We start from the raw sequence: 25,626 nt of genomic DNA on the forward strand, positions 1-25,626 counted from the left end.
TTTCTAGTTCCAACTTTTCTTTTCATCAAATATCACATCTCTCAGTGATTACAAGTTTGTTTTATTTTAAAGCATATAATTTGTATTTTGACAGTTACATGATCAAATTTCTCTATTTTGACAGAACTTCAATAAAACCATAAACATGTTGTACAATCATAAATAACTCAGTCCATCGAGTCCTTCCATTAGCTTCCTCTTCGCCTAATCGTTTTTTTCGGTCGCTGATTGGTGTATCCAGTTTGCTCTCCATATGATAGGTGACGATAGGAGCCGTTCTGTTTTCCACCCTAATGACTTGACCTGTACCAAACAGACTCAGTTTCGATAAACTCTTCAAAAGAATCTTACAATAACCGAGTTATTTAGACGATGCCTTAGTTTTCCATCCATATTCAAATATGTACCTTCTGAATAAATACTTCATACTGATTTTCCATCCATGTTTGGCTGTCTGAATGCAAAGATTTGCTTTTATAAGCATTATTTGCAAGGACAAGAGCGTGAATAAAGGACTTTAGGATATCAGCGCCATTTGAATCTTTATGAACAATAACGTTAACGATTCCTTTCTTTTCCACTAGTAAGTACTTGGCTAAATACAGCATCGAGAAAACGAAATAAGGTTTTAAGACTTAAAGTAAGAAGCGGAAAGCAAGTAGTTGAATTTTTTTTGAGAAATTAACCTTTTGTGTAGTAAGATGCTACCGAAAGCAAATGCTCCTTACTGTACAAAGAGAGTTTTCTAAGTAAGCTTTATGAATGGCATTTCAAAGAAGAAATTTGTTATCTATGATGAGGGCACGGACTAAATTTTAGAAACTCACATTTCCATTTCATCGAATGAAGAAATCCTTGTGCCTAAACGTACTTTTGTATCCAATGAATTAGCCTTCTTTGAATGCCATGGAGTTAGTTGTATCGGTAAAACATGCTCCAGTGAAGAGACCTGTTTAGGGGAGAGAACTGGCAAAAAGTTTAGAAGCAGGCATTAATATAGAGAGAAACAATGAGAACAGAATAAGCTAGTTTCTAAATTGGAAATAACATTCTCTTTCACAGGGTGCTAACTCTAACATCAAAGATAAGTCGTAAAAATGGAAACAGATAATACCTTGGCCAGTCTCGGTGAAATGGTGCAAAAGAATAGAGCTTCTTTCAGGGTTTAGTGAGTTCAGTGCCAAGCATCGAACAGCTCGGTAGTTTGCTACATTGAAACAAGCTTTTAATATATAGCCTCATTTTCTTTTAATGTTCTTCACAATTCCAAAACTCGAAAGAATGCATAAAAACAAATTACAATTTGAAAACATACCATACATATGAAACATGGTCAGAGACAAAAAAGAAAACCAAATTGCTAGTGGGTGTCCAATAGTAATGCGAGCAACAAGCATTCCCAGTGCCATGCCAACCATCATAGCCACAGTTTCTTGACTTCCTTCCTATTGATGTATGTTCACAAATCAAAATATCTCTATTTTTAATGCCCTACTAAATAAAAGACTTAATGATAATCTAAACAGTTAATATTAATACAATTTATACCTTAGCAGATATATCTGCAGCATTATCCTGAAGAGCAAAATGTTGAGTCAAAGCTGCTCTAGTGGCTCCACTCGCAACTCCGGCTAGTTCAAAATCATGATTTAAGAAGCAAAATATTAATTTAAAAAAAATTCAAATACGATATCAATCGGGAAATAAAAGAAGAAAAAGAGTATCCTGATTTTGGATAATTCCAAGCATATATTTCTGTTTAACAGCTTTAATTCTTAGGAAATGGTTTAGTCTATAATGTAACATCAACTTATCTTACAAAATTACTGACATGGAAACTAAAGAGAAGTAAAAAATTACAGAAACTAACTAATAAATTATGTTACAGATCTATTTTTGAAGTTAAAGAAATGTTGGAACTTACTGAAAGATCTTGATATGCTTCCTAAGCAAACAATAAAAACAAAAGCTGATGGAAACAATGGTGAAATGAGGTCCATTAGCATACCTGCAATCGGTTCATACAACTTAACAGATTGATATGAGATACAAAGATTGCAATGTAGACGATCAAATATAACAATGTAGCATCAATAAAAGATATATTGAAGCCTTCCGGCATCATTCTCCCCTTACGACCAAATAGTGTTATGTTGTTTGGTCGAAAGGGGAGAATGATGCACATGTAGGCCTCAAGATTCATTTCCAATCTCAGTCCTTGAATTGATATACTATGAAACTAACATTCAATCGGTTAAACTATTATTGGCCTATGCCTATACATCACAGGAAAATTTTCATAAAGAACATGGTTACACAAATCTCTTCTATAAAAAGACGAAGTGTCAAATAATCTACCAAGATCGTTCATGAGATCTGCAACCAGACGCCACATTTTTGCATTACTATCAAGATTTGATCCCTGCAGCATATACAATAAATAGAAATATAGTTAATAAATCATGCTTTCAGAATCATTTGAGTGGAGATTGAACCCGCATAGAGTTATTGCTGCATATTTCATTTCAAAATTAATAAGAACTATAATTTCATTTGAGATACAGACCTGGTAGAACGTGAATAAGATTCCTCCAACCATGCCAGTTAGATCTCTCAAAAACCACTGGAAATAGTTTCAACATTCAATACCAACACAATGCAGCCTAAGAAACACTAAAAGCAACTTACCAAAATAAAACCAAAAAAGACAAACAGCCCCAAGCCCGACACCATGCAAACACCAGACATGATACTCACACGTTGGGACATTAATAATAATTTGAAAAATGAAAGTAACCACATGTGTCGGTTTCTGACACTGACACAGACTCGTGTTGAACACCAGACAAGAGTTTACACAAACAAATTTAAATTGTAAAATCATGATTGAAAAACTGAAATATGTATTTGGAAAGCAGCAAACCAAACATAATATATAACTATCAAGAATTGCATTAGGTTGGCATTGATCTACTTAAAATCTACAATATCAGTAGCTTTCTTGACGAGCTTCACATGTAAGATGGATAGCTTTCAGTGATTATCAATTTGTAACATCATTATCATCGGAGTCTAATTTCCACCAAGAACCTTTGTCATCATTGTAGTCATTATCAATTTCATCATAGATATCTTCAATATCATCATCTCCAGATGCTTCAGCATCTGCATCATCCATGTTGAGTTTCTTTTTATCCACATCTGGATTGTACGTCCACTCCAACCTTTTCAATATATCACGATCTTTCCAATTTTCCATAACCGATACAGCCTCCTTCTTAGCCTTCCCCATCAAAATTTCCTCCCAGGAAAATGCAGTATCGGCAGTCCTTTTCAAGACTCCGTTACTACTAATATCCCCAATAACAACAGTCTTGAGACATCGCAACTTTGCTTCCTTTATCACATCAACAAAATCAGAATCATCTGATACAAGGACCACGCACTCAACCCGCCTGTGATCCATCATATCCACCATATGCTTTTGCAGCGCAACATCTGTAGCTTGCGGCCTATCCAACACGGTTTGAACCCAAAACCCTGCCCGTTTCAGCTCATCAGCCAAACCATACCCAACTTTAGGAGTCAGAACAGCCCTTGCAGCCTTCTTATACTTGTCCATTTTCATAGAATACTTTCCCACCAATTTCACTTTCCTACTCCCTCTAGCAGACTCTATCTGATTCACCCTTTTCGCGTGCTCACGCTCATGCAGCTGCTTGAAATGGTTAACAAGTTTTTCATTAGTATAAAACTTTCTCCCGCAAACACGACAAAGATGAGGCTCATTACGTTTGATCACACCCTTATTCTCCAAACTATACAACAATTGCCTCTCTTTCCGACTCTCCCGAACAACATGAGGGACATGGCTGAAAGTGTGGCTATTCGCATAAGCCACCATATGGCGAACAACCCCGAAGGAAGCTGCAGCTACTCTGAGCTTATTGGCAACTTCATAGGGTGGAATTGAATTGGGTGGTTTGTTATCCAAATCCCAGAAAAGCCCTACTCTACATAGCTTCTCAGAATGACAGTGTCTCAAAGCACCATATGATTCTTTGCGTGTGGCTTCTATTGTGTAGAAGATTCTACGGAATTTGAGGATTGAAACCATAAATAACTAATAGGTTTTATGTTGTTCTACAAATCAAACAGCCTGAAAAGAAAACTGAATCTAATCAAAAAGACATATTAATGAACAACATAGTGAAGGGAGGTCCTCGCCTACAACGGTGGTTCTGGCAGAGAGAGGGGACTGAAGAAGGGCCGTCAATGGCGGGTGCGAAGGGCGGAACGGAGCCGGTAACGGGCTGCTCCTTCCAATATTGAGAATGAGAGAAAACCCTAAACGAAGAGAGTGAGTGAAAGGAAGTGAGAAATTTGGAGTAAGAAACGAACCTCCGCATTTCACGATTAACAACAGAGAATTGCAGTGTTGCGCTCAGTTCAGCATTTATAGTACTTCACTTCCGACTGAGAGATCCCTTTAATGCAGAAGATGTTGTTAGGTTCTTCACTACCGACTGAGAAAGTCTCGTTAATCTTTGAGGATGTTGTTAATCAAAAAGCGGTATCATTATATATATATATATATATATATATATATATATATATATATATATATATATATATATATATATATATATATGTATATATATACACACATATATTAAAACTAATATCCAACATATTGAACTAATATCCAACACATATATATATATCAGCATATTAACTAATATATCTAACATATTGAAATATTAACGTATATTAACTAATATCCAACAAATATAAACTAATAACAACAAAAGATTCAAAGATTCATATATTCAGATTTTTAAAAAACATAGAGAAGAAATGTGTAACTTAGAGGAAAAATTAAACAACTTTGAATCTTTGATTTTATTCTCCTTGCAACAGTTTAAATATTTATTAAAAAATTAGAAAATGAATAAAATATATTAAAACTAGGGATTTGATATAATCCAAAAATCAAAAGATTTTTTTTTATAAAATTACCTTTTAAATAAACCTATAGAAGATTTTTTGATGAAAAATATGAGTTTGGTGGTGGAAGAGTGAGGTTAATGACGTAACATTGGGGGGAAATGAAAAAACCAGACAAGTAGAAAGATAAATAGATGCTGAAGTGGTGGAGGAATGGGGAAATGAAAGTGGTGCATCAAATATATGATTGTATTTGAGGGGGCTCCCCATGCCAGTTGAACGATAATAAATAGTTAGGGTAGCCCCTCACAAATTATAATGACTTTATTAAAGAGACTGACGTGCGCTCAGGTGATGGGATAATGTGCAGATGCAACTCAAATTAGTTAGGGGTTGTCCCTCAGAAATGCAACAGAAAATTATGGCTAGGGGTTACCCTTCACAAATGTAAACACTTTTATTAGAGTGTCTGACACAAAGTAGTTGTGACAGGACAATTTTAAAATGGTTGAAACTATTAGCTATGGGTTTCTGTTTCCCCTTGCTAATGTTATCGAAACTTTTAGCTAGGGGTTTCCCCTAAAAAATGGTCAATTTCAAAATTTAAAATATCCCTTCTTAAGATTTGGAGGGGTTGCCCCGGACTAATCAAGCAATTTCTTGTAGTGGACAACTCGGTTGATCCCTCGTTATCAGTTTGTCCCTCTTTAAAACACTTTATTAATGCTTTCTCACAATAAATGTCTTTTTATTAACATTCTTTATTGACTTTCTATTAATTGAAAAATTCAAGTGTAACAATTATATTATATTTCCATTAAAAAATGTTTAAAAACATATTCGATGAATTTCATTTTCTAATTTTAAGTTTTAATTTGTTAAATGTTATATTTTAAACCAAGCTTATTATTTTGCCGCATATTTATAATATTTGAATTAAAAAATTTAATATGTCAATTTTAATATCATAAAATTGATTGAAAATAAACCATATTGAATTCAATTTGTTGAATTCAATTTTTTAAATAGTTATTCATAATGGAACCAAACAATTTATATTATAATGTTTTCTTCAAAACCATTCAAATCACCTTGAAAACACTCATACATTTTAAGGTGGTTTGATTCATAATTATTAGAAGTAATTCATATTTATTAGTTTTGCTATTTTCTTAGCCCCTAAGTTTGTTAGAGGGTATTTTAGTATTTTATCCTATTCTAGTAACCCTAGTTTTAGCTTATAAATAGGGTGACAATCATTGTAACTTTTATCATGTTTGTAGCCGTCATTCTCTTTATAATAATATTCTACCTTTGCACCAACAATTGGTATCTAGAGCTCCGGTTCGGATTCATTGGGAAACACGGGAAACACGAGTGAACGTGGGTCTTGTGTGTTTGATTTTGATTCTTAGATTCGTGTTGAATCTTGAACAAAATCTGATCAGAATTTTAATTCTGTGGGTTGGGAAACACTGTGTGAGAAATCTGAGTGTACTGTGCAAGGTAGAAAGATGAACGGAAACGGCAACATGAACACCAAACTTCCAGTATTTGACGGTAAAAACTGGAATCGTTGGATGATCCAAATGCGTGTACTGTTCGGTGCTCAAGATGTTCTAGATTTTGTCACTGATGGTTATGTTCCGGTAGCAGCAGATGCGACGGATGAACAGAAAAACGCGCAGAAGGAAGTAAGGAAGAAGGATCAGAAAGCATTGTTCTTCATTCATCAATGTGTTGATGTAAATGTGTTTGAGAAGATTGCAGATTCAACGACAGCAAAGGCTGCGTGGGACACACTGGTTAGATGTTATGGTGGTGACGCATCAGTGAAGAAGGTGAAGCTTCAGTCCTTGAGAAAGCAATATGAGAATCTCAACATGAAGAATAATGAGAAAGTTTCTGAATACATCTCCAGAGTGATTCTGATCACTAATGAGATGAAAGCGTGTGGAGAAACTCTTTCTGAAGAAACAATCATGGAGAAGGTATTGAGATCCCTTACCTCTCAATTTGATTACATTGTGGTAGCAATAGAACATTCCAAAGATCTGAGCACCATGAGAAGTGAAGAGCTGCAGAGCAGTCTAGAAGCGCAAGAGTTGCGTTTGACTGAGAGAACTTCTGAAAGGGAAGTAGAGCAGCAGGCTCTGAAAGCAACTTCTGATAGGAGGTATCAGAAGCAGTCAGAAGCCAGGAGAAGATCTGATGGTGGTCAGAAGTCAGAAAGCTCAACCTCTGATAGACAAAAGAATGCTCAGAAGGGAAAAGAGAAGTATGACAAGAAGAAAATCCAATGTTACTGTTGTAAGAAGTTTGGTCACTTTGCTAGAGACTGTTGGTCAAACAAGGAGAGAAAATCAGAAGAAGCAAATATAGCCAGAAGTTCTGATGACGAATTTGTGCTATTGATGGCCTCTGAATCTGGTGATATGGATCTGATAGACTGGTGGTATATGGACACTGGCTGTTCAAATCATCTTACTGGAAACAAGAAATGGTTGGTTGACTTTGACTCTGAAAAGAGGACAAAGATCAGATGTGCTGATGACAAATATCTTAATGCAGAAGGTATGGGAAATGTCAGAGTGATTCTGAACAATGGGAAAACAGCATTGATTCAGAACGTGTGGTATGTACCTGGCATCAGAAGCAATCTGATGAGTGTGGGACAATTAATTGAGAAAGGTTTTTCAGTTACCATGAAGGACAATCTTCTGACGCTGTATGACTGCAATTAGAAGTTGATTATGGAGTCAGAACAGGGAAGGAATAGAACATTCAAGGTGAATGTCAGAACTACAGACTCAGAATGTCTTAGTGCAACAAGTGCTGAGAAGGAGAGTGAGCTGTGGCACAGAAGATTTGGTCATTTGAATTTCAGAAGCTTAAAACATCTGAATTCAAAGAAGTTGGTACATGGAATTCCTGCAATTAAGAAGCCTGAAAAGTCATGCAAAGTTTGCATGGAAGGAAAACAACCACGATTGCCATTTGCGTCAGAAACTGCTCCAAGAGCAAAACATGCCTTGGGAGTTGTACATTCTGATGTGTGTGGTCCATTTCCAGTAGCATCGATTGGAGGGAATAAATACTTTGTGTTATTTGTTGATGAATTCACAAGAATAACATGGGTATCCCTTATTAAGTTTAAACACGAGGTGTTTGATGAATTCAAGAAGTTCAGAATGAAGGCTGAGAATCAGAGTGGTCAGAAGTTGAAGATTCTTAGAACTGACGGTGGAGGTGAGTATAACTCCAAAGAGTTCCAGAAGTTCTGTGAGGAGAATGGAATTGAGCATGAGGTTACTGCTCCTTATACCCCTCAACACAATGGTCTTGCTGAAAGAAGAAACCGCACTTTGCTTGATATGGTGAGAAGCATGCTAAAGGAGAAGAAGCTTCCTCAGAAGCTCTGGAGAGAAGCTGTTGCCACTGCAACGTATGTACTCAACCGATGTCCTACGAAGAAGTTGAAGGAAATAGTTCCAATACAGAAGTGGACTGGAGATAAGCAAAGTGTTAGTCATCTGAAGGTGTTTGGTTCTGTTTGCTATAAACATGTTCCAGAAGCCAGAAGACAGAAGCTGGATGATAGAAGCAAAGTGATGATTCTGATAGGGTACCACAGTACAGGTGCATACAAGCTCTATTGTCCAGAAACCAATAAAATTGAATTCAGCAGAGATGTGATTGTGAAGGAATCAGAAGTTTGGAATTGGGATAAGTCTCAATCTGATTCTGATGTTAGAACTTCTGAAGAAAGGTCAGAGTTAAGAATTTCTGAAGTTGGAGTAAACTCTGACGTTGATTCTGATTCTGATAGTGATTCTGACTCTGGAGAAGACTCAGAAGATGAAGGTGACTCTGATGATCCAGACTCTGATGACCCAGACTCTGATGGTAATCCAGATTCTGGTGGCAATTCAGACTCTGGAAATATGCCAGACCCTGAAGATGATCAAAGCTCTGGAGGAAGTCAACCATCTGAAGCTAGAAACTCTGAAGCTCAAGACTCTGAACAAGTTCAGAGACCACAAAGAATCAGAAACATCCCCAGAAGATATGCAGAATTTGACATGCTGCAAGACACTGAAGTAGACTCTGAAGGAGAAGTTATTCAGTGTGCCATGTTAGTAGACTCTGAACCCATAAGTACAGAAGATGCTCTTAAGCAGAAGCTCTGGCTGAAGGCTATGAAAGAAGAACTTGATGCTATAAAGAGAAACAAGACTTGGAAGCTGACAGAACTTCCAAAAGACAAGAAAGCCATCAGCGTCAGATGGGTTTTCAAGCAGAAGTTAAAGCCAGATGGTTCAATTGGCAAACATAAAGCAAGGTTGGTAGCCAGAGGATTTCTACAGAAACCTGGGCTGGATTACTCTGAAGTGTTTGCACCTGTAGCAAGACATGAAACAATCAGAATGGTGATTGCAATAGCTGCTAACAGGAATTGGCCTCTGATACATTTAGATGTAAAATCTGCATTTCTGAACGGTCCATTAGAAGAAGAAGTTTACATGTCACAACCTCCTGGATTTGTGAAAAAGAACCATGAAGGGATGATGTACAAATTATACAAAGCTCTATATGGATTGAAACAAGCGCCCAGAGCTTGGAATCAGAAGATTGATTCATTTTTCAAGAAGCAAGGCTTTCAGAAATGTGAGATGGAGTACGGTGTCTATGTTCAGCATACTTCTGAAGGAAATATGACTCTGGTATGTTTATATGTTGATGATATACTGCTGACTGGAAGTTCTGAACAGGAGATAGCCAAGTTCAAGACAGTTCTGATGAATGAATTCGAAATGACTGATCTAGGCAAAATGACATACTTTCTAGGGATGGAGTTCAGATACTCTGAGAAAGGTATTATTTTGCATCAGCTCAAATATGAATTAGAACTTCTGAAGAGATTTAATCTGAAGAATTGTAAGATTGCTGTCACACCTTCTGATACAAATCAGAAACTGGATTCTGACTCTGATGGAAAGGATGTGGACGCTACAACCTTCAAACAGTTGGTTGGTTCTCTGAGGTATTTGTGCAATACCAGACCTGATATTTGCTATTCAGTTGGGATGGTTAGTAGGTTCATGAGTAAACCTAAGTGGTCCCATTACCAAGCTGCTGTCAGGATTCTGAGGTATATCAAGGGAACTCTGAAGTATGGAGTATTATTTCCTTCTGGAAGAAAGGATGAGTCAGAACTTCTGAGTTATTCAGATTCTGATTGGTGTGGAGACAGAGTTGACAGAAGAAGTACGTCTGGGTACTTATTCAAATTTCTGGGAGGTCCCATTTCTTGGTGTTCCAAGAAGCAACCTGTTGTGGCGTTGTCAACTTGTGAAGCTGAATACATTGCAGGTGCTGTTACTGCATGCCAAGCTGTGTGGATTCTGAATCTATTGCAGGATCTGAAGATTAAAGTAAACAAACCTCTGGAGCTGATGATTGACAACAAGTCTGCAATCAATCTTGCCAGAAACCCAGTGTTGCATGGGAGAAGCAAGCACATTGAGAGCAAGTATCATTTTCTGAGACATCAAGTTCAGAGGGGAGTGTTAGAAGTTGTACACTGCAGCACTCAGAAACAGTTGGCAGATGTTCTGACGAAAGCTATCAAGACTGATCAATTTCTCAGATTAAGGGATGGAATTGGTGTTACAAGTTTTGATGGAATATGAATTAAGGGATGGTATTAGAAGTAATTCATATTTATTAGTTTTGCTATTTTCTTAGCCCCTAAGTTTGTTAGAGGGTATTTTAGTATTTTATCCTATTCTAGTAACCCTAGTTTTAGCTTATAAATAGGGTGACAATCATTGTAACTTTTATCATGTTTGTAGCCGTCATTCTCTTTATAATAATATTCTACCTTTGCACCAACAAATATGACTTCTCAACGTTGTCAGTTTTCTTATATTCTAGTTGTTTTATGCATGAATTTATAATGATATTAGGTAAGTGGAATTTCTTTTTTATCTTTTTTTTTGTATATTTTTTAGATAAATAACTTATATGTTTAAAATAACTATTTATGTTTGATTCAGATATTGTAACAAATTTGGAGACTTGAACATTAGTTGAAAAATCAATATATATTCATGAGAGTGACGTAGACCTAAGATTTTGCTGCATAGGGAGTTGTAGTCCTGACTGTTCTATATATTGCATCAATGAGGGGATGCGTACAAGGTGGAGAGTGTAATTCTCAACTTGAAAATAAGTGTTGTTGTTGTTTAGTATAATGAGTTACAATTTCTTGCTATAATTCTTGAAAATATATAGATGCGTTTTATTTTTGGCTTTAGAACTTATAGTGTGTAAGAACTATTTATTTGAGAACCGTAAACTTGATTAGGAATAAAAGCACTTTAAGATTTATATTTGTTCATTAGAAATCAATTATACAAATTAGTATGGGTGTTTGCTACAGTTTTGAGATAAAGATAATAATTTATATTGTAGGGTTCAATTTTGAATAGTTATTTCTAAAGCCCGATCAAAATAGATCTAACTTAATGTGATTTATTTTGAAAAAAATGTTAGAATTTGAAATTTATAAATTGAAGTTTTTAATTATAATATTGCAAAGATGCAGTAAAATAATAAGTTTGGCTTAAAATATACCATACTAAAACTTAAAATTAGAAAATAAATTTTTTTGAATTTGTTTAGAATCCTAATATATGGCACGCATATGTGTAGATTGAGTTAGGTCTAACTATATTTCTTAATATGGTATCAAAAGTTTAGTTTAAGATCTGACGGACCACTTGGTATCAAATGTGATTAGGCAAGATCAATGTACTCGACTACTGTAACCATTTTACCTTCAATTCTATCTTGAGTCTTCGTAGCATTATTGAAGTCACCAAGCAATCACAAAAGACCCTACTGTTGACCACGATTAACTTCAATATCTTTCCATAAAATTCTTCTTTGATCAAGGGTATAAAGGGCATAGATAGCAGTTAGCCAATATTGAAACTTTCCCTGAAGATCATACACACCACAGTGAACCAATTTGCTAGTACTACTAATGACCCTAATGTCAACGGAAGTATTATCCCAGGCTATCCAAATCCTACCATTAGCATGATTAGCAAACTTTTCAAGATAAGTACCTTAAAGATGAAGCAACTTCCTGATATTAGTAGCATTATCTTTCTTCACCCTAATTTCCAATAAGATAACAATGTTGGGTCGGAACTCTAGGATACGGGAGCTAATTTCTCTGAGCTTACCCTTTTTATTTATCCCCCGAATGTTCCAAGCAAGCATCATCTTCCAATATCTTGGTACACCACATGATCATTCTCAACCCCTAGTGCGTCAAAAACATTGGTGCATTGAACTCTTATTGGTGTCCCTTACTGAATTATCCAATTTTATATTTTTTTTATAGGATTTCTTATAATTTATTATTTTATTCTCTTTTCTTTTGTCCCATCACCCGTTATAAATGATATTTGTACATGATGCTGGTATACAATGTCAAACGCCAATATTAAAGTATTTGAGTGTTCAAATAACTCCATTCCTTTAAATAAAGAATACAATCAAGCTCATGACATCCAATTAGATAGTAATAGTAATGACTTGTACATTAATTCATTCAAATAAAAAATCATCCACCTTTGAATGCACAAGAAAACAAGCATTACAAAGCCAGCAGCATAACTAACAAAAAAACCTAAAAATAAAAATCTTCGTTGATGCTTGTCGGCAACGTAATTGATTGGTCATGAAACACATGCAGTAGGCAGCAGACACATGGAAATGAAACCAAACATTTTCTTCTGCACAAGTCAAATTAATGAATCAAATCACCAATAACACAATTCTCAACATTTAATATTAAAAAAACAAAAAGTGACGAACTCGTTTGGTTGTGCGAAGGAGTTCTGGAGAGATTTTGTAGAGATCTTCATCAACTGGTTTTGGAAGTTTCGTTGGTAAAGAAGCCTTACAAACGACGTCGTTTACATGTAATGTCTTCTTCTTTTTGTTCACTGCCTTCCTTGGATATTCCGTTACATTGTACACTTTCCCCTGTTTTCTCATTGCTGTTTCTCTGTTCCTCGTCTCCTACAAATAATAATCACACATCTTGTTCTTATCTCAACCAAACAAAATGTACCCCAAAAAATTAAATAAAAAATATAGGAGCCATGTGTTATTCAGACATCATGTCCTTTCTCAAACATCACTCGTGACAACATTTGTTTATTTAGTACCACACAAATGCAGAGCAAATATTTATTTCTAAAAAAATTGCAAATTTCTCCATAATCACATCTCTGACTCATGATTATCATGGATTCACAAAAATTAATAAAACAAAAAGAGGTTACCTTTTGAACTCTTATTGGTGTCCCTTATTGAACTATTCCTATTCCTCTTCCTCTTCCCTTACTGAACTATTCCTTTTTATATATATATTTCAGCATATTAACTAATATATCTAACATAGTCAAATATTAACATATATTAACTAATATCCAACAAATATAAACTAATAACGACAAAAGATTCAAAGATTCATATATTCAGATTTTTAAAAAACATGGAGAAGAAATGTGTACCTTAGAGGAAAAATTAAACAACTTTGAATCTTTGATTTTATTCTCCTTGCAAAAGTTTAAATATTTATTAAAAAAATAGAAAATGAATAAAATATATTAAAATTCGGGATTTGATATAATCCAAATATCAAAAGATTTTTTTTATAAAAAATACCTTTTAAATAAGCCTGTTGAAGATTTTTTGATGAAAATTATGAGTTTGGTGGTGGAAGAGTGAGGTTAATGACGTGACATTGGGGGGAAATGAAAAAACCAAACAAGTAGAAAGAGAAATAGATGCTGAAAAGGTGGAGGAATGTGGAAATGAAAGTGGTGCATCAAATATATGATTGTATTTGAGGGGGCTCCCCATGCCAGTTGAACGATAATAAATAGTTAGGGTAGCTCCTCACAAATTATAATGACTTTATTAAAGAGACTGACGTGCGCTCAGGTGATGGGATAACGTGCAGATGCAACTCAAATTAGTTAGGGGTTGTCCCTCAGAAATGCAACAGAAATATATGGCTAGGGGTTACCCTTCACAAATGTAAACACCTTAATTAAAGTGACTGACACAAAGTAGTTGTGACAGGACAATTTTAAAATGGTTGAAACTATTAGCTATGGGTTTCTGTTTCCCCTTGCTAATGTTACCGAAACTTTTAGCTAGGGGTTTCCCCTAAAAAATGGTCAATTTCAAAATTTAAAATATCCCTTCTTAAGATTTGGAGGGGTTGCCCCACACAATTTGCTTTATTAATTTTTTTATTTTATGCATTGCAATGGGATAAACCCCAAACAATATAGAAATTTAGTGAGAGGTTTTTCACCTCACAAATGCCCCGGACTAATCAAGCAATTTCTTGTAGTGGACAACTCGGTTGATCCCTCGTTATCAGTTTGTCCCTCTTTAAAACACTTTATTAATGCTTTCTCACAACAAATGTCTTTTTATTAACATTCTTTATTGACTTTCTATTAATTGAAAAATTCAAGTGTAACAATTATATTATATTTCCATTAAAAAATGTTTAAAAATATATTCGATGAATTTCATTTTCTAATTTTAAGTTTTAATATGTTAAATGTTATATTTTAAACCAAGCTTATTATTTTGCCGCATATTTATAATATTTGAATTAAAAAATTTAATATGTCAATTTTAATACCTTAAAATTGATTGAAAATAAACCATATTGAATTGAATTTGTTGAATTAAATTTTTTAAATAGTTATTCATAATGGAACCAAACAATTTATATTATAATGTTTTCTTCAAAACCATTCAAATCACCTTGAAAACACTCATACATTTTAAGGTGGTTTTATTCATAATCAAGTTGATGGTTCTCCAATAAAACATAAAGTTCTTATTTCCAATACACTTTAAGTTCCAAAATTAAGAAAAAGTGCATCTTTTATTTTCAACAATCATAGAGATACATTGTAACTCATTATACAAAACAACAACACTTATTTCCAAGTTTAGAATTACACTGTCCACCTTTTACATATCCCTTATTGATGCAATCAGTAGAACAATTGGGACTACAACTCCCTATGCAGCAAAATCTTGGGTCTACGTCACTCCCACGAATACATATTGGCTTTTCAACTAATCTTGGAGTCTTCAAACTTGTAACAATTTCTGAATCAAACAAAGACAATAACATTTTCAATTAAATCTAGTAAGTTATTTATCTAAACAATATATTACAAAAGATAGAAAAAAATCTACTTACAAGATATCATAATAAAACTCATGCATAAAATAACCAGAATATAAGAAGATTGATAGCTTTTAGAAGTCATATTTTGAATTTAACCTTATGTGTTTACGTTTTATTTACAAGACACTAACATTACTTTCATTATATAGGCTAAAAAGTTATCTTAATGGTAATAAATATTAAAATTTTATTTTATTTTATTTTATAAAGATTATTAAAATTGAATATATAGTCAAATGCAAAAAATATATATGTTTTATTCTTTATATATCCTTTACAAAATTGAATAAAAAAATATAAAGTATTGACTTCTAATGAGATAATTGGTAATAAATATTAATATTTTATTTATACACTAGTTTTTAAAAATTGTTTTTGAAATGTGAAAATTGAAAAAATTTATTTGGTAGTTTAATTTTCAATACTATTTTTAGTAAGAGATTAAAAATATATTTAAATAGATAATTCTTTTTAATTAGTAATAAAATATATTTTGTTATCTATAAATATAAATATAATTTAGTCACTAATTATTTAATATAAGATCTAAGAATGCATGTCAACTATTTTTTTAATATTAATTATATAATTAATTAAATATTATTTTAATAATAAGAGATTGACACATAATTTCAAACAAATGATTTAAATCATTTTCATGACATTCATCATTACTATTTTTGTTTATAACTAATCACTTTCTCTTCCTCAATTTTATAAGAAATATAAATTATACTATAATATGATTGAAAATTTTAATTCTTATTGATTTTTCTTATTAAATTAGTTTTATTATTTAAGTATTATTAAAATTACAACTTTTCTAAGAAATATTGTAAGAGTATTTTTAGTTAGAAGCATTTTACTTTTTAAATATTCATGTTTAATATCTACTCCAATTGGAAAATAAGTGATAGATTTTAAAAATCGGATTGAATCAACGGATCAAATTGATTGAATTGAGAATCGGATGAGTCACCGATATATATATATATATATATATATATATATATATATATATATATATATATATATATATATATATATATATATATATATATATATATATATATATATATATATATATATATATATATATATATATTTCAGCATATTAACTAATATATCTAACATAGTCAAATATTAACATATATTAACTAATATCCAACAAATATAAACTAATAACGACAAAAGATTCAAAGATTCATATATTCAAATTTTAAAAAAACATGGAGAAGAAATGTGTACCTTAGAGGAAAAATTAAACAACTTTGAATCTTTGATTTTATTCTCCTTGCAAAAGTTTAAATATTTATTAAAAAAATAGAAAATGAATAAAATATATTAAAATTCGGGATTTGATATAATCCAAATATCAAAAGATTTTTTTTATAAAAAATACCTTTTAAATAAGCCTGTTGAAGATTTTTTGATGAAAATTATGAGTTTGGTGGTGGAAGAGTGAGGTTAATGACGTGACATTGGGGGGAAATGAAAAAACCAGACAAGTAGAAAGAGAAATAGATGCTGAAAAGGTGGAGGAATGTGGAAATGAAAGTGGTGCATCAAATATATGATTGTATTTGAGGGGGCTCCCCATGCCAGTTGAACGATAATAAATAGTTAGGGTAGCTCCTCACAAATTATAATGACTTTATTAAAGAGACTGACGTGCGCTCAGGTGATGGGATAACGTGCAGATGCAACTCAAATTAGTTAGGGGTTGTCCCTCAGAAATGCAACAGAAATATATGGCTAGGGGTTACCCTTTGTTGGTGCAAAGGTAGAATATTATTATAAAGAGAATGACGGCTACAAACATGATAAAAGTTACAATGATTGTCACCCTATTTATAAGCTAAAACTAGGGTTACTAGAATAGGATAAAATACTAAAATACCCTCTAACAAACTTAGGGGCTAAGAAAATAGTACAATTAAATATGAATTACTTCTAATACCATCCCTTAATTCATATTCCATCAAAACTTGTAACACCAATTCCATCCCTTAATCTGAGAAATTGATCAGTCTTGATAGCTTTTGTCAGAACATCTGCCAACTGTTTCTGAGTGCTGCAGTGCACAACTTCTAACAGTCCCCTCTGAACTTGATGTCTCAGAAAATGATACTTGGTCTCAATGTGCTTGCTTCTCCCATGCAACACTGGGTTTCTGGCAAGATTGATTGCAGACTTGTTGTCAATCATCAGCTTCAGAGGTTTGTTTACTTTAATCTTCAGATCCTGCAATAGATTCAGAATCCACACAGCTTGGCATGCAGTAACAGCACCTGCAATGTATTCAGCTTCACAAGTTGACAACGCCACAACAGGTTGCTTCTTGGAACACCAAGAAATGGGACCTCCCAGAAATTTGAATAAGTACCCAGACGTACTTCTTCTGTCAACTCTGTCTCCACACCAATCAGAATCTGAATAACTCAGAAGTTCTGACTCATCCTTTCTTCTAGAAGGAAATAATACTCCATACTTCAGAGTTCCCTTGATATACCTCAGAATCCTGACAGCAGCTTGGTAATGGGACCACTTAGGTTTACTCATGAACCTACTAACCATCCCAACTGAATAGCAAATATCAGGTCTGGTATTGCACAAATACCTTAGAGAACCAACCAACTGTTTGAAGGTTGTAGCGTCCACATCCTTTCCATCAGAGTCAGAATCCAGTTTCTGATTTGTATCAGAAGGTGTGACAGCAATCTTACAATTCTTCAGTTCAAATCTCTTCAGAAGTTCTAATTCATACTTGAGCTGATGCAAAATAATACCTTTCTCAGAGTATCTGAACTCCATCCCTAGAAAGTATGTCATTTTGCCTAGATCAGTCATTTCGAATTCATTCATCAGAACTTTCTTGAACTTGGCTATCTCCTGTTCAGAACTTCCAGTCAGCAGTATATCATCAACATATAAACATACCAGAGTCATATTTCCTTCAGAAGTATGCTGAACATAGACACCGTACTCCATCTCACATTTCTGAAAGCCTTGCTTCTTGAAAAATGAATCAATCTTCTGATTCCAAGCTCTGGGCGCTTGTTTCAATCCATATAGAGCTTTATATAATCTGTACACCATCCCTTCCTGATTCTTTTTCACAAATCCAGGAGGTTGTGACACGTAAACTTCTTCTTCTAATGGACCGTTCAGAAATGCAGATTTTACATCTAAATGCATCAGAGGCCAATTCCTGTTAGCAGCTATTGCAATCACCATTCTGATTGTTTCATGTCTTGCTACAGGTGCAAACACTTCAGAGTAATCCAGCCCAGGTTTCTGTAGAAATCCTCTGGCTACCAACCTTGCTTTATGTTTGCTAATTGAACCATCTGGCTTTAACTTCTGCTTGAAAACCCATCTGACGCTGATGGCTTTCTTGTCTTTTGGAAGTTCTGTCAGCTTCCAAGTCTTGTTTCTCTCTATAGCATCAAGTTCTTCTTTCATGGCCTTCAGCCAGAGCTTCTGCTTAAGAGCCTCTTCTGTACTTATGGGTTCAGAGTCTACTAACATGGCACACTGAATAACTTCTCCTTCAGAGTCTACTTCAGTGTCTTGCAGCATGTCAAATTCTGCATATCTTCTGGGGATGTTTCTGGTTCTTTGTGGTCTCTGAACTTGTTCAGAGTCTTGAGCTTCAGAGTTTCTAGCTTCAGATGGTTGACTTCCTCCAGAGCTTTGATCATCTTCAGAGTCTGACATATTTCCAGAGTCTGAATTGCCACCAGAATCTGGATTACCATCAGAGTCTGGGTCATCAGAGTCTGGATCATCAGAGTCACCTTCATCTTCTGAGTCTTCTCCAGAGTCAGACTCACTATCAGAATCAGAATCAACATCTTCAAAAATTCTTAACTCTGACCTTTCTTCAGAGGTTCTAACATCAGAATCAGATTGAGACTTATCCCAATTCCAAACTTCTGATTCCTTCACAATCACATCTCTGCTGAATTCAATTTTATTGGTTTCTGGACAATAGAGCTTGTATGCACCTGTACTGTGGTACCCTATCAGAATCATCACTTTGCTTCTATCATCCAGCTTCTGTCTTCTGGCTTCTGGAACATGTTTATAGCAAACAGAACCAAACACCTTCAGATGACTAACACTTTGCTTATCTCCAGTCCACTTCTGTATTGGAACTATTTCCTTCAACTTCTTCGTAGGACATCGGTTGAGTACATACGTTGCGGTGGCAACAGCTTCTCCCCAGAGCTTCTGAGGAAGCTTCTTCTCCTTTAGCATGCTTCTCACCATATCAAGCAAAGTGCGGTTTCTTCTTTCAGCAAGACCATTGTGTTGAGGGGTATAAGGAGCAGTAACCTCATGCTCAATTCCATTCTCCTCACAGAACTTCTGGAACTCTTTGGAGTTATACTCACCTCCACCGTCAGTTCTAAGAATCTTCAACTTCTGACCACTCTGATTCTCAGCCTTCATTCTGAACTTCTTGAATTCATCAAACACCTCGTGTTTAAACTTAATAAGGGATACCCATGTCATTCTTGTGAATTCATCAACAAATAACACAAAGTATTTATTCCCTCCAATCGATGCTACTGGAAATGGACCACACACATCAGAATGTACAACTCCCAAGGCATGTTTTGCTCTTGGAGCAGTTTCTGACGCAAATGGCAATCGTGGTTGTTTTCCTTCCATGCAAACTTTGCATGACTTTTCAGGCTTCTTAATTGCAGGAATTCCATGTACCAACTTCTTTGAATTCAGATGTTTTAAGCTTCTGAAATTCAAATGACCAAATCTTCTGTGCCACAGCTCACTCTCCTTCTCAGCACTTGTTGCACTAAGACATTCTGAGTCTGCAGTTCTGACATTCACCTTGAATGTTCTATTCCTTCCCTGTTCTGACTCCATAATCAACTTCTGATTGCAGTCATACAGCTTCAGAAGATTGTCCTTCATGGTAACTGAAAAACCTTTCTCAATTAATTGTCCCACACTCATCAGATTGCTTCTGATGTCAGGTACATACCACACGTTCTGAATCAATGCTGTTTTCCCATTGTTCAGAATCACTCTGACATTTCCCATACCTTCTGCATTAAGATATTTGTCATCAGCACATCTGATCTTTATCCTTTTTTCAGAGTCAAAGTCAACCAGCCATTTCTTGTTTCCAGTAAGATGATTTGAACAGCCAGTGTCCATATACCACCAGTCTATCAGATCCATATCATTAGATTCAGAGGCCATCAATAGCACAGATTCGTCATCAGAACTTCTGGCTATATTTGCTTCTTCTGATTTTCTCTCCTTGTTTGACCAACAGTCTCTAGCAAAGTGACCAAACTTCTTACAGCAGTAACATTGGATTTTCTTCTTGTCATACTTCTCTTTTCCCTTCTGAGCATTCTTTTGTCTATCAGAGGTTGAGCTTTCTGACTTCTGACCACCATCAGATCTTCTCCTGGCTTCTGACTGCTTCTGATACCTCCTATCAGAAGTTGCTTTCAGAGCCTGCTGCTCTACTTCCCTTTCAGAAGTTCTCTCAATCAAACGCAACTCTTGCGCTTCTAGACTGCTCTGCAGCTCTTCAATTCTCATGGTGCTCAGATCTTTGGAATGTTCTATTGCTACCACAATGTAATCAAATTGAGAGGTAAGGGATCTCAATACCTTCTCCATGATTGTTTCTTCAGAAAGAGTTTCTCCACACGCTTTCATCTCATTAGTGATCAGAATCACTCTGGAGATGTATTCGGAAACTTTCTCATTATTCTTCATGTTGAGATTCTCATATTGCTTTCTCAAGGACTGAAGCTTCACCTTCTTCACTGATGCGTCACCACCATAACATCTAACCAGTGTGTCCCACGCAGCCTTTGCTGTCGTTGAATCTGCAATCTTCTCAAACACATTTACATCAACACATTGATGAATGAAGAACAATGCTTTCTGATCCTTCTTCCTTACTTCCTTCTGCGCGTTTTTCTGTTCATCCGTCGCATCTGCTGCTACCGGAACATAACCATCAGTGACAAGATCTAGAACATCTTGAGCACCGAACAGTACACGCATTTGGATCATCCAACGATTCCAGTTTTTACCGTCAAATACTGGAAGTTTGGTGTTCATGTTGCCGTTTCCGTTCATCTTTCTACCTTGCACAGTACACTCAGATTTCTCACACAGTGTTTCCCAACCCACAGAATTAAAATTCTGATCAGATTTTGTTCAAGATTCAACACGAATCTAAGAATCAAAATCAAACACACAAGACCTCACGTTCACTCGTGTTTCCCGTGTTTCCCAATGAATCCGAACCGGAGCTCTAGATACCAATTGTTGGTGCAAAGGTAGAATATTATTATAAAGAGAATGACGGCTACAAACATGATAAAAGTTACAATGATTGTCACCCTATTTATAAGCTAAAACTAGGGTTACTAGAATAGGATAAAATACTAAAATACCCTCTAACAAACTTAGGGGCTAAGAAAATAGTACAATTAAATATGAATTACTTCTAATACCCTTCACAAATGTAAACACCTTAATTAAAGTGACTGACACAAAGTAGTTGTGACAGGACAATTTTAAAATGGTTGAAACTATTAGCTATGGGTTTCTGTTTCCCCTTGCTAATGTTACCGAAACTTTTAGCTAGGGGTTTCCCCTAAAAAATGGTCAATTTCAAAATTTAAAATATCCCTTCTTAAGATTTGGAGGGGTTGCCCCACACAATTTGCTTTATTAATTTTTTTATTTTATGCATTGCAATGGGATAAACCCCAAACAATATAGAAATTTAGTGAGAGGTTTTTCACCTCACAAATGCCCCGGACTAATCAAGCAATTTCTTGTAGTGGACAACTCGGTTGATCCCTCGTTATCAGTTTGTCCCTCTTTAAAACACTTTATTAATGCTTTCTCACAACAAATGTCTTTTTATTAACATTCTTTATTGACTTTCTATTAATTGAAAAATTCAAGTGTAACAATTATATTATATTTCCATTAAAAAATGTTTAAAAACATATTCGATGAATTTCATTTTCTAATTTTAAGTTTTAATATGTTAAATGTTATATTTTAAACCAAGCTTATTATTTTGCCGCATATTTATAATATTTGAATTAAAAAATTTAATATGTCAATTTTAATATCTTAAAATTGATTGAAAATAAACCATATTGAATTGAATTTGTTGAATTAAATTTTTTAAATAGTTATTCATAATGGAACCAAACAATTTATATTATAATGTTTTCTTCAAAACCATTCAAATCACCTTGAAAACACTCATACATTTTAAGGTGGTTTTATTCATAATCAAGTTGATGGTTCTCCAATAAAACATAAAGTTCTTATTTCCAATACACTTTAAGTTCCAAAATTAAGAAAAAGTGCATCTTTTATTTTCAACAATCATAGAGATACATTGTAACTCATTATACAAAACAACAACACTTATTTCCAAGTTTAGAATTACACTGTCCACCTTTTACATATCCCTTATTGATGCAATCAGTAGAACAATTGGGACTACAACTCCCTATGTAGCAAAATCTTGGGTCAACGTCACTCCCACGAATACATATTGGCTTTTCAACTAATCTTGGAGTCTTCAAACTTGTAACAATTTCTGAATCAAACAAAGACAATAACATTTTCAGTAATAAAATATATTTTGTTATCTATAAATATAAATATAATTTAGTCACTAATTATTTAATATAAGATCTAAGAATGCATGTCAACTATTTTTTTAATATTAATTATATAATTAATTAAATATTATTTTAATAATAAGAGATTGACACATAATTTCAAACAAATGATTTAAATCATTTTCATGACATTCATCATTACTATTTTTGTTTATAACTAATCACTTTCTCTTCCTCAATTTTATAAGAAATATAAATTATACTATAATATGATTGAAAATTTTAATTCTTATTGATTTTTCTTATTAAATTAGTTTTATTATTTAAGTATTATTAAAATTACAACTTTTCTAAGAAATATTGTAAGAGTATTTTTAGTTAGAGGCATTTTACTTTTTAAATATTCATGTTTAATATCTACTCCAATTGGAAAATAAGTGATAGATTTTAAAAATCGAATTGAATCAACGGATCAAATTGATTGAATTGAGAATCGGATGAGTCACCGATATATATATATATATATATATATATATATATATATATATATATATATATATATATATATATATATATATATATATATATATATATATATATATATATATATATATTTCAGCATATTAACTAATATATCTAACATAGTCAAATATTAACTTATATTAACTAATATCCAACAAATATAAACTAATAACGACAAAAGATTCAAAGATTCATATATTCAGATTTTTAAAAAACATGGAGAAGAAATGTGTACCTTAGAGGAAAAATTAAACAACTTTGAATCTTTGATATTATTCTCCTTGCAAAAGTTTAAATATTTATTAAAAAAATAGAAAATGAATAAAATATATTAAAATTCGGGATTTGATATAATCCAAATATCAAAAGATTTTTTTTATAAAAAATACCTTTTAAATAAGCCTGTTGAAGATTTTTTGATGAAAATTATGAGTTTGGTGGTGGAAGAGTGAGGTTAATGACGTGACATTGGGGGGAAATGAAAAAACCAGACAAGTAGAAAGAGAAATAGATGCTGAAGTGGTGGAGGAATGTCGAAATGAAAGTGGTGCATCAAATATATGATTGTATTTGAGGGGGCTCCCCATGCCAGTTGAACGATATTAAATAGTTAGGGTAGCTCCTCACAAATTATAATGACTTTATAAAAGAGACTGACGTGCGCTCAGGTGATGGGATAACGTGCAGATGCAACTCAAATTAGTTAGGGGTTGTCCCTCAGAAATGCAACAGAAATATATGGCTAGGGGTTACCCTTCACAAATGTAAACACCTTAATTAAAGTGACTGACACAAAGTAGTTGTGACAGGACAATTTTAAAATGGTTGAAACTATTAGCTATGGGTTTCTGTTTCCCCTTGCTAATGTTACCGAAACTTTTAGCTAGGGGTTTCCCCTAAAAAATGGTCAATTTCAAAATTTAAAATATCCCTTCTTAAGATTTGGAGGGGTTGCCCCACACAATTTGCTTTATTAATTTTTTTATTTTATGCATTGCAATGGGATAAACCCCAAACAATATAGAAATTTAGTGAGAGGTTTTTCACCTCACAAATGCCCCGGACTAATCAATCAATTTCTTGTAGTGGACAACTCGGTTGATCCCTCGTTATCAGTTTGTCCCTCTTTAAAACACTTTATTAATGCTTTCTCACAACAAATGTCTTTTTATTAACATTCTTTATTGACTTTCTATTAATTGAAAAATTCAAGTGTAACAATTATATTATATTTCCATTAAAAAATGTTTAAAAACATATTCGATGAATTTCATTTTCTAATTTTAAGTATTAATATGTTAAATGTTATATTTTAAACCAAGCTTATTATTTTGCCGCATATTTATAATATTTGAATTAAAAAATTTAATATGTCAATTTTAATATCTTAAAATTGATTGAAAATAAACCATATTGAATTGAATTTGTTGAATTAAATTTTTTAAATAGTTATTCATAATGGAACCAAACAATTTATATTATAATGTTTTCTTCAAAACCATTCAAATCACCTTGAAAACACTCATACATTTTAAGGTGGTTTTATTCATAATCAAGTTGATGGTTCTCCAATAAAACATAAAGTTCTTACACACTTTAAGTTCCAAAATTAAGAAAAAGTGCATCTTTTATTTTCAACAATCATAGTGATACATTGTAACTCATTATACAAAACAACAACACTTATTTCCAAGTTTAGAATTACACTGTCCACCTTTTACATATCCCTTATTGATGCAATCAGTAGAACAATTGGGACTACAACTCCCTATGCAGCAAAATCTTGGGTCTACGTCACTCCCACGAATACATATTGGCTTTTCAACTAATATTGGAGTCTTCAAACTTGTAACAATTTCTGAATCAAACAAAGACAATAACATTTTCAATTAAATCTAGTAAGTTATTTATCTAAACAATATATTACAAAAGATAGAAAAAATCTACTTACCAGATATCATAATAAAACTCATGCATAAAACAACTAGAATATAAGAAGATTGATAGCTTTTAGAAGTCATATTTTGAATTTCACCTTATGTGTTTACTTTTGATTTACAAGACACTAACATTACTTTCATTATATAGGCTAAAAAGTTATCTTAATGGTAATAAATATTAATATTTTATTTTATTTTATTTTATAAAGATTATTAAAATTGAATATATAGTCAAATGCAAAAAATATATATGTTT

General features: G+C 33.4%; 2 protein-coding genes and 3 long non-coding RNA genes across 10 annotated transcripts; all 5 read right to left on the reverse strand.

Moving 5' to 3' along the window:
- LOC127125533 (protein root UVB sensitive 3) lies at positions 1-2,718 on the reverse strand. The gene is made up of 10 exons (XM_051054333.1): positions 2,567-2,718; positions 2,359-2,422; positions 1,925-2,008; positions 1,549-1,631; positions 1,316-1,445; positions 1,115-1,207; positions 828-966; positions 687-727; positions 408-595; positions 1-303 (listed from the first exon to the last, which is right to left on the reverse strand). Exons 1-10 carry the CDS (start codon positions 2,597-2,599, stop codon positions 205-207), a joined length of 954 nt encoding a protein of 317 aa, XP_050910290.1. The 5' UTR covers positions 2,600-2,718; the 3' UTR covers positions 1-204.
- Positions 2,719-2,904: 186 nt separating this feature from the next.
- On the reverse strand, positions 2,905-4,490 carry LOC127125532 (uncharacterized). The gene is made up of 2 exons (XM_051054332.1): positions 4,402-4,490; positions 2,905-4,159 (listed from the first exon to the last, which is right to left on the reverse strand). The coding sequence occupies exon 2, from the start codon at positions 4,115-4,117 to the stop codon at positions 3,044-3,046; it is 1,074 nt and encodes a 357-aa protein (XP_050910289.1). The 5' UTR covers positions 4,118-4,159; positions 4,402-4,490; the 3' UTR covers positions 2,905-3,043.
- Positions 4,491-12,474: 7,984 nt separating this feature from the next.
- LOC127125534 (uncharacterized) lies at positions 12,475-16,862 on the reverse strand. Of its 6 annotated transcripts, none has more exons than XR_007804679.1 (4): positions 16,659-16,862; positions 13,545-13,589; positions 12,841-13,047; positions 12,475-12,758 (listed from the first exon to the last, which is right to left on the reverse strand). It is a non-coding gene; the product is annotated as an uncharacterized LOC127125534 (long non-coding RNA). The 6 variants fall into 6 exon arrangements; XR_007804680.1 differs by lacking the exon at positions 13,545-13,589 and adding an exon at positions 16,505-16,549; XR_007804681.1 differs by lacking the exon at positions 16,659-16,862 and adding an exon at positions 13,699-13,807.
- LOC127125553 (uncharacterized) lies at positions 14,815-15,366 on the reverse strand. The gene is made up of 2 exons (XR_007804703.1): positions 15,269-15,366; positions 14,815-15,174 (listed from the first exon to the last, which is right to left on the reverse strand). It is a non-coding gene; the product is annotated as an uncharacterized LOC127125553 (long non-coding RNA).
- An 8,177-nt stretch (positions 16,863-25,039) lies between the features above and the next one.
- On the reverse strand, positions 25,040-25,476 carry LOC127125543 (uncharacterized). The gene is made up of 2 exons (XR_007804693.1): positions 25,382-25,476; positions 25,040-25,288 (listed from the first exon to the last, which is right to left on the reverse strand). It is a non-coding gene; the product is annotated as an uncharacterized LOC127125543 (long non-coding RNA).
- Between the last annotated feature and the right edge of the window lie 150 nt (positions 25,477-25,626).

Source organism: Lathyrus oleraceus, chromosome 3, assembly GCF_024323335.1.
Source record: "Lathyrus oleraceus cultivar Zhongwan6 chromosome 3, CAAS_Psat_ZW6_1.0, whole genome shotgun sequence".
Lineage (NCBI taxonomy): Eukaryota > Viridiplantae > Streptophyta > Magnoliopsida > Fabales > Fabaceae > Lathyrus > Lathyrus oleraceus.

What these genes read in the sequence shown, in the direction of transcription:
- LOC127125533 (XM_051054333.1), bottom strand. Translation starts at nt 2,599, where the DNA reads ATGGTTGGAGGAATCTTATTCACGTTCTACCAG. An exon ending in AGATCTCATGAACGATCTTG is followed by an intron (nt 2,009 to 2,358) that starts GTAGATTATTTG and finishes AACCGATTGCAG; the next exon opens with GTATGCTAATGGACCTCATT. An exon ending in TTTCACCGAGACTGGCCAAG is followed by an intron (nt 967 to 1,114) that starts GTATTATCTGTT and finishes ACTTTTTGCCAG; the next exon opens with TTCTCTCCCCTAAACAGGTC.
- LOC127125532 (XM_051054332.1), bottom strand. Translation starts at nt 4,117, where the DNA reads ATGGTTTCAATCCTCAAATTCCGTAGAATCTTCTACACAATAGAAGCC.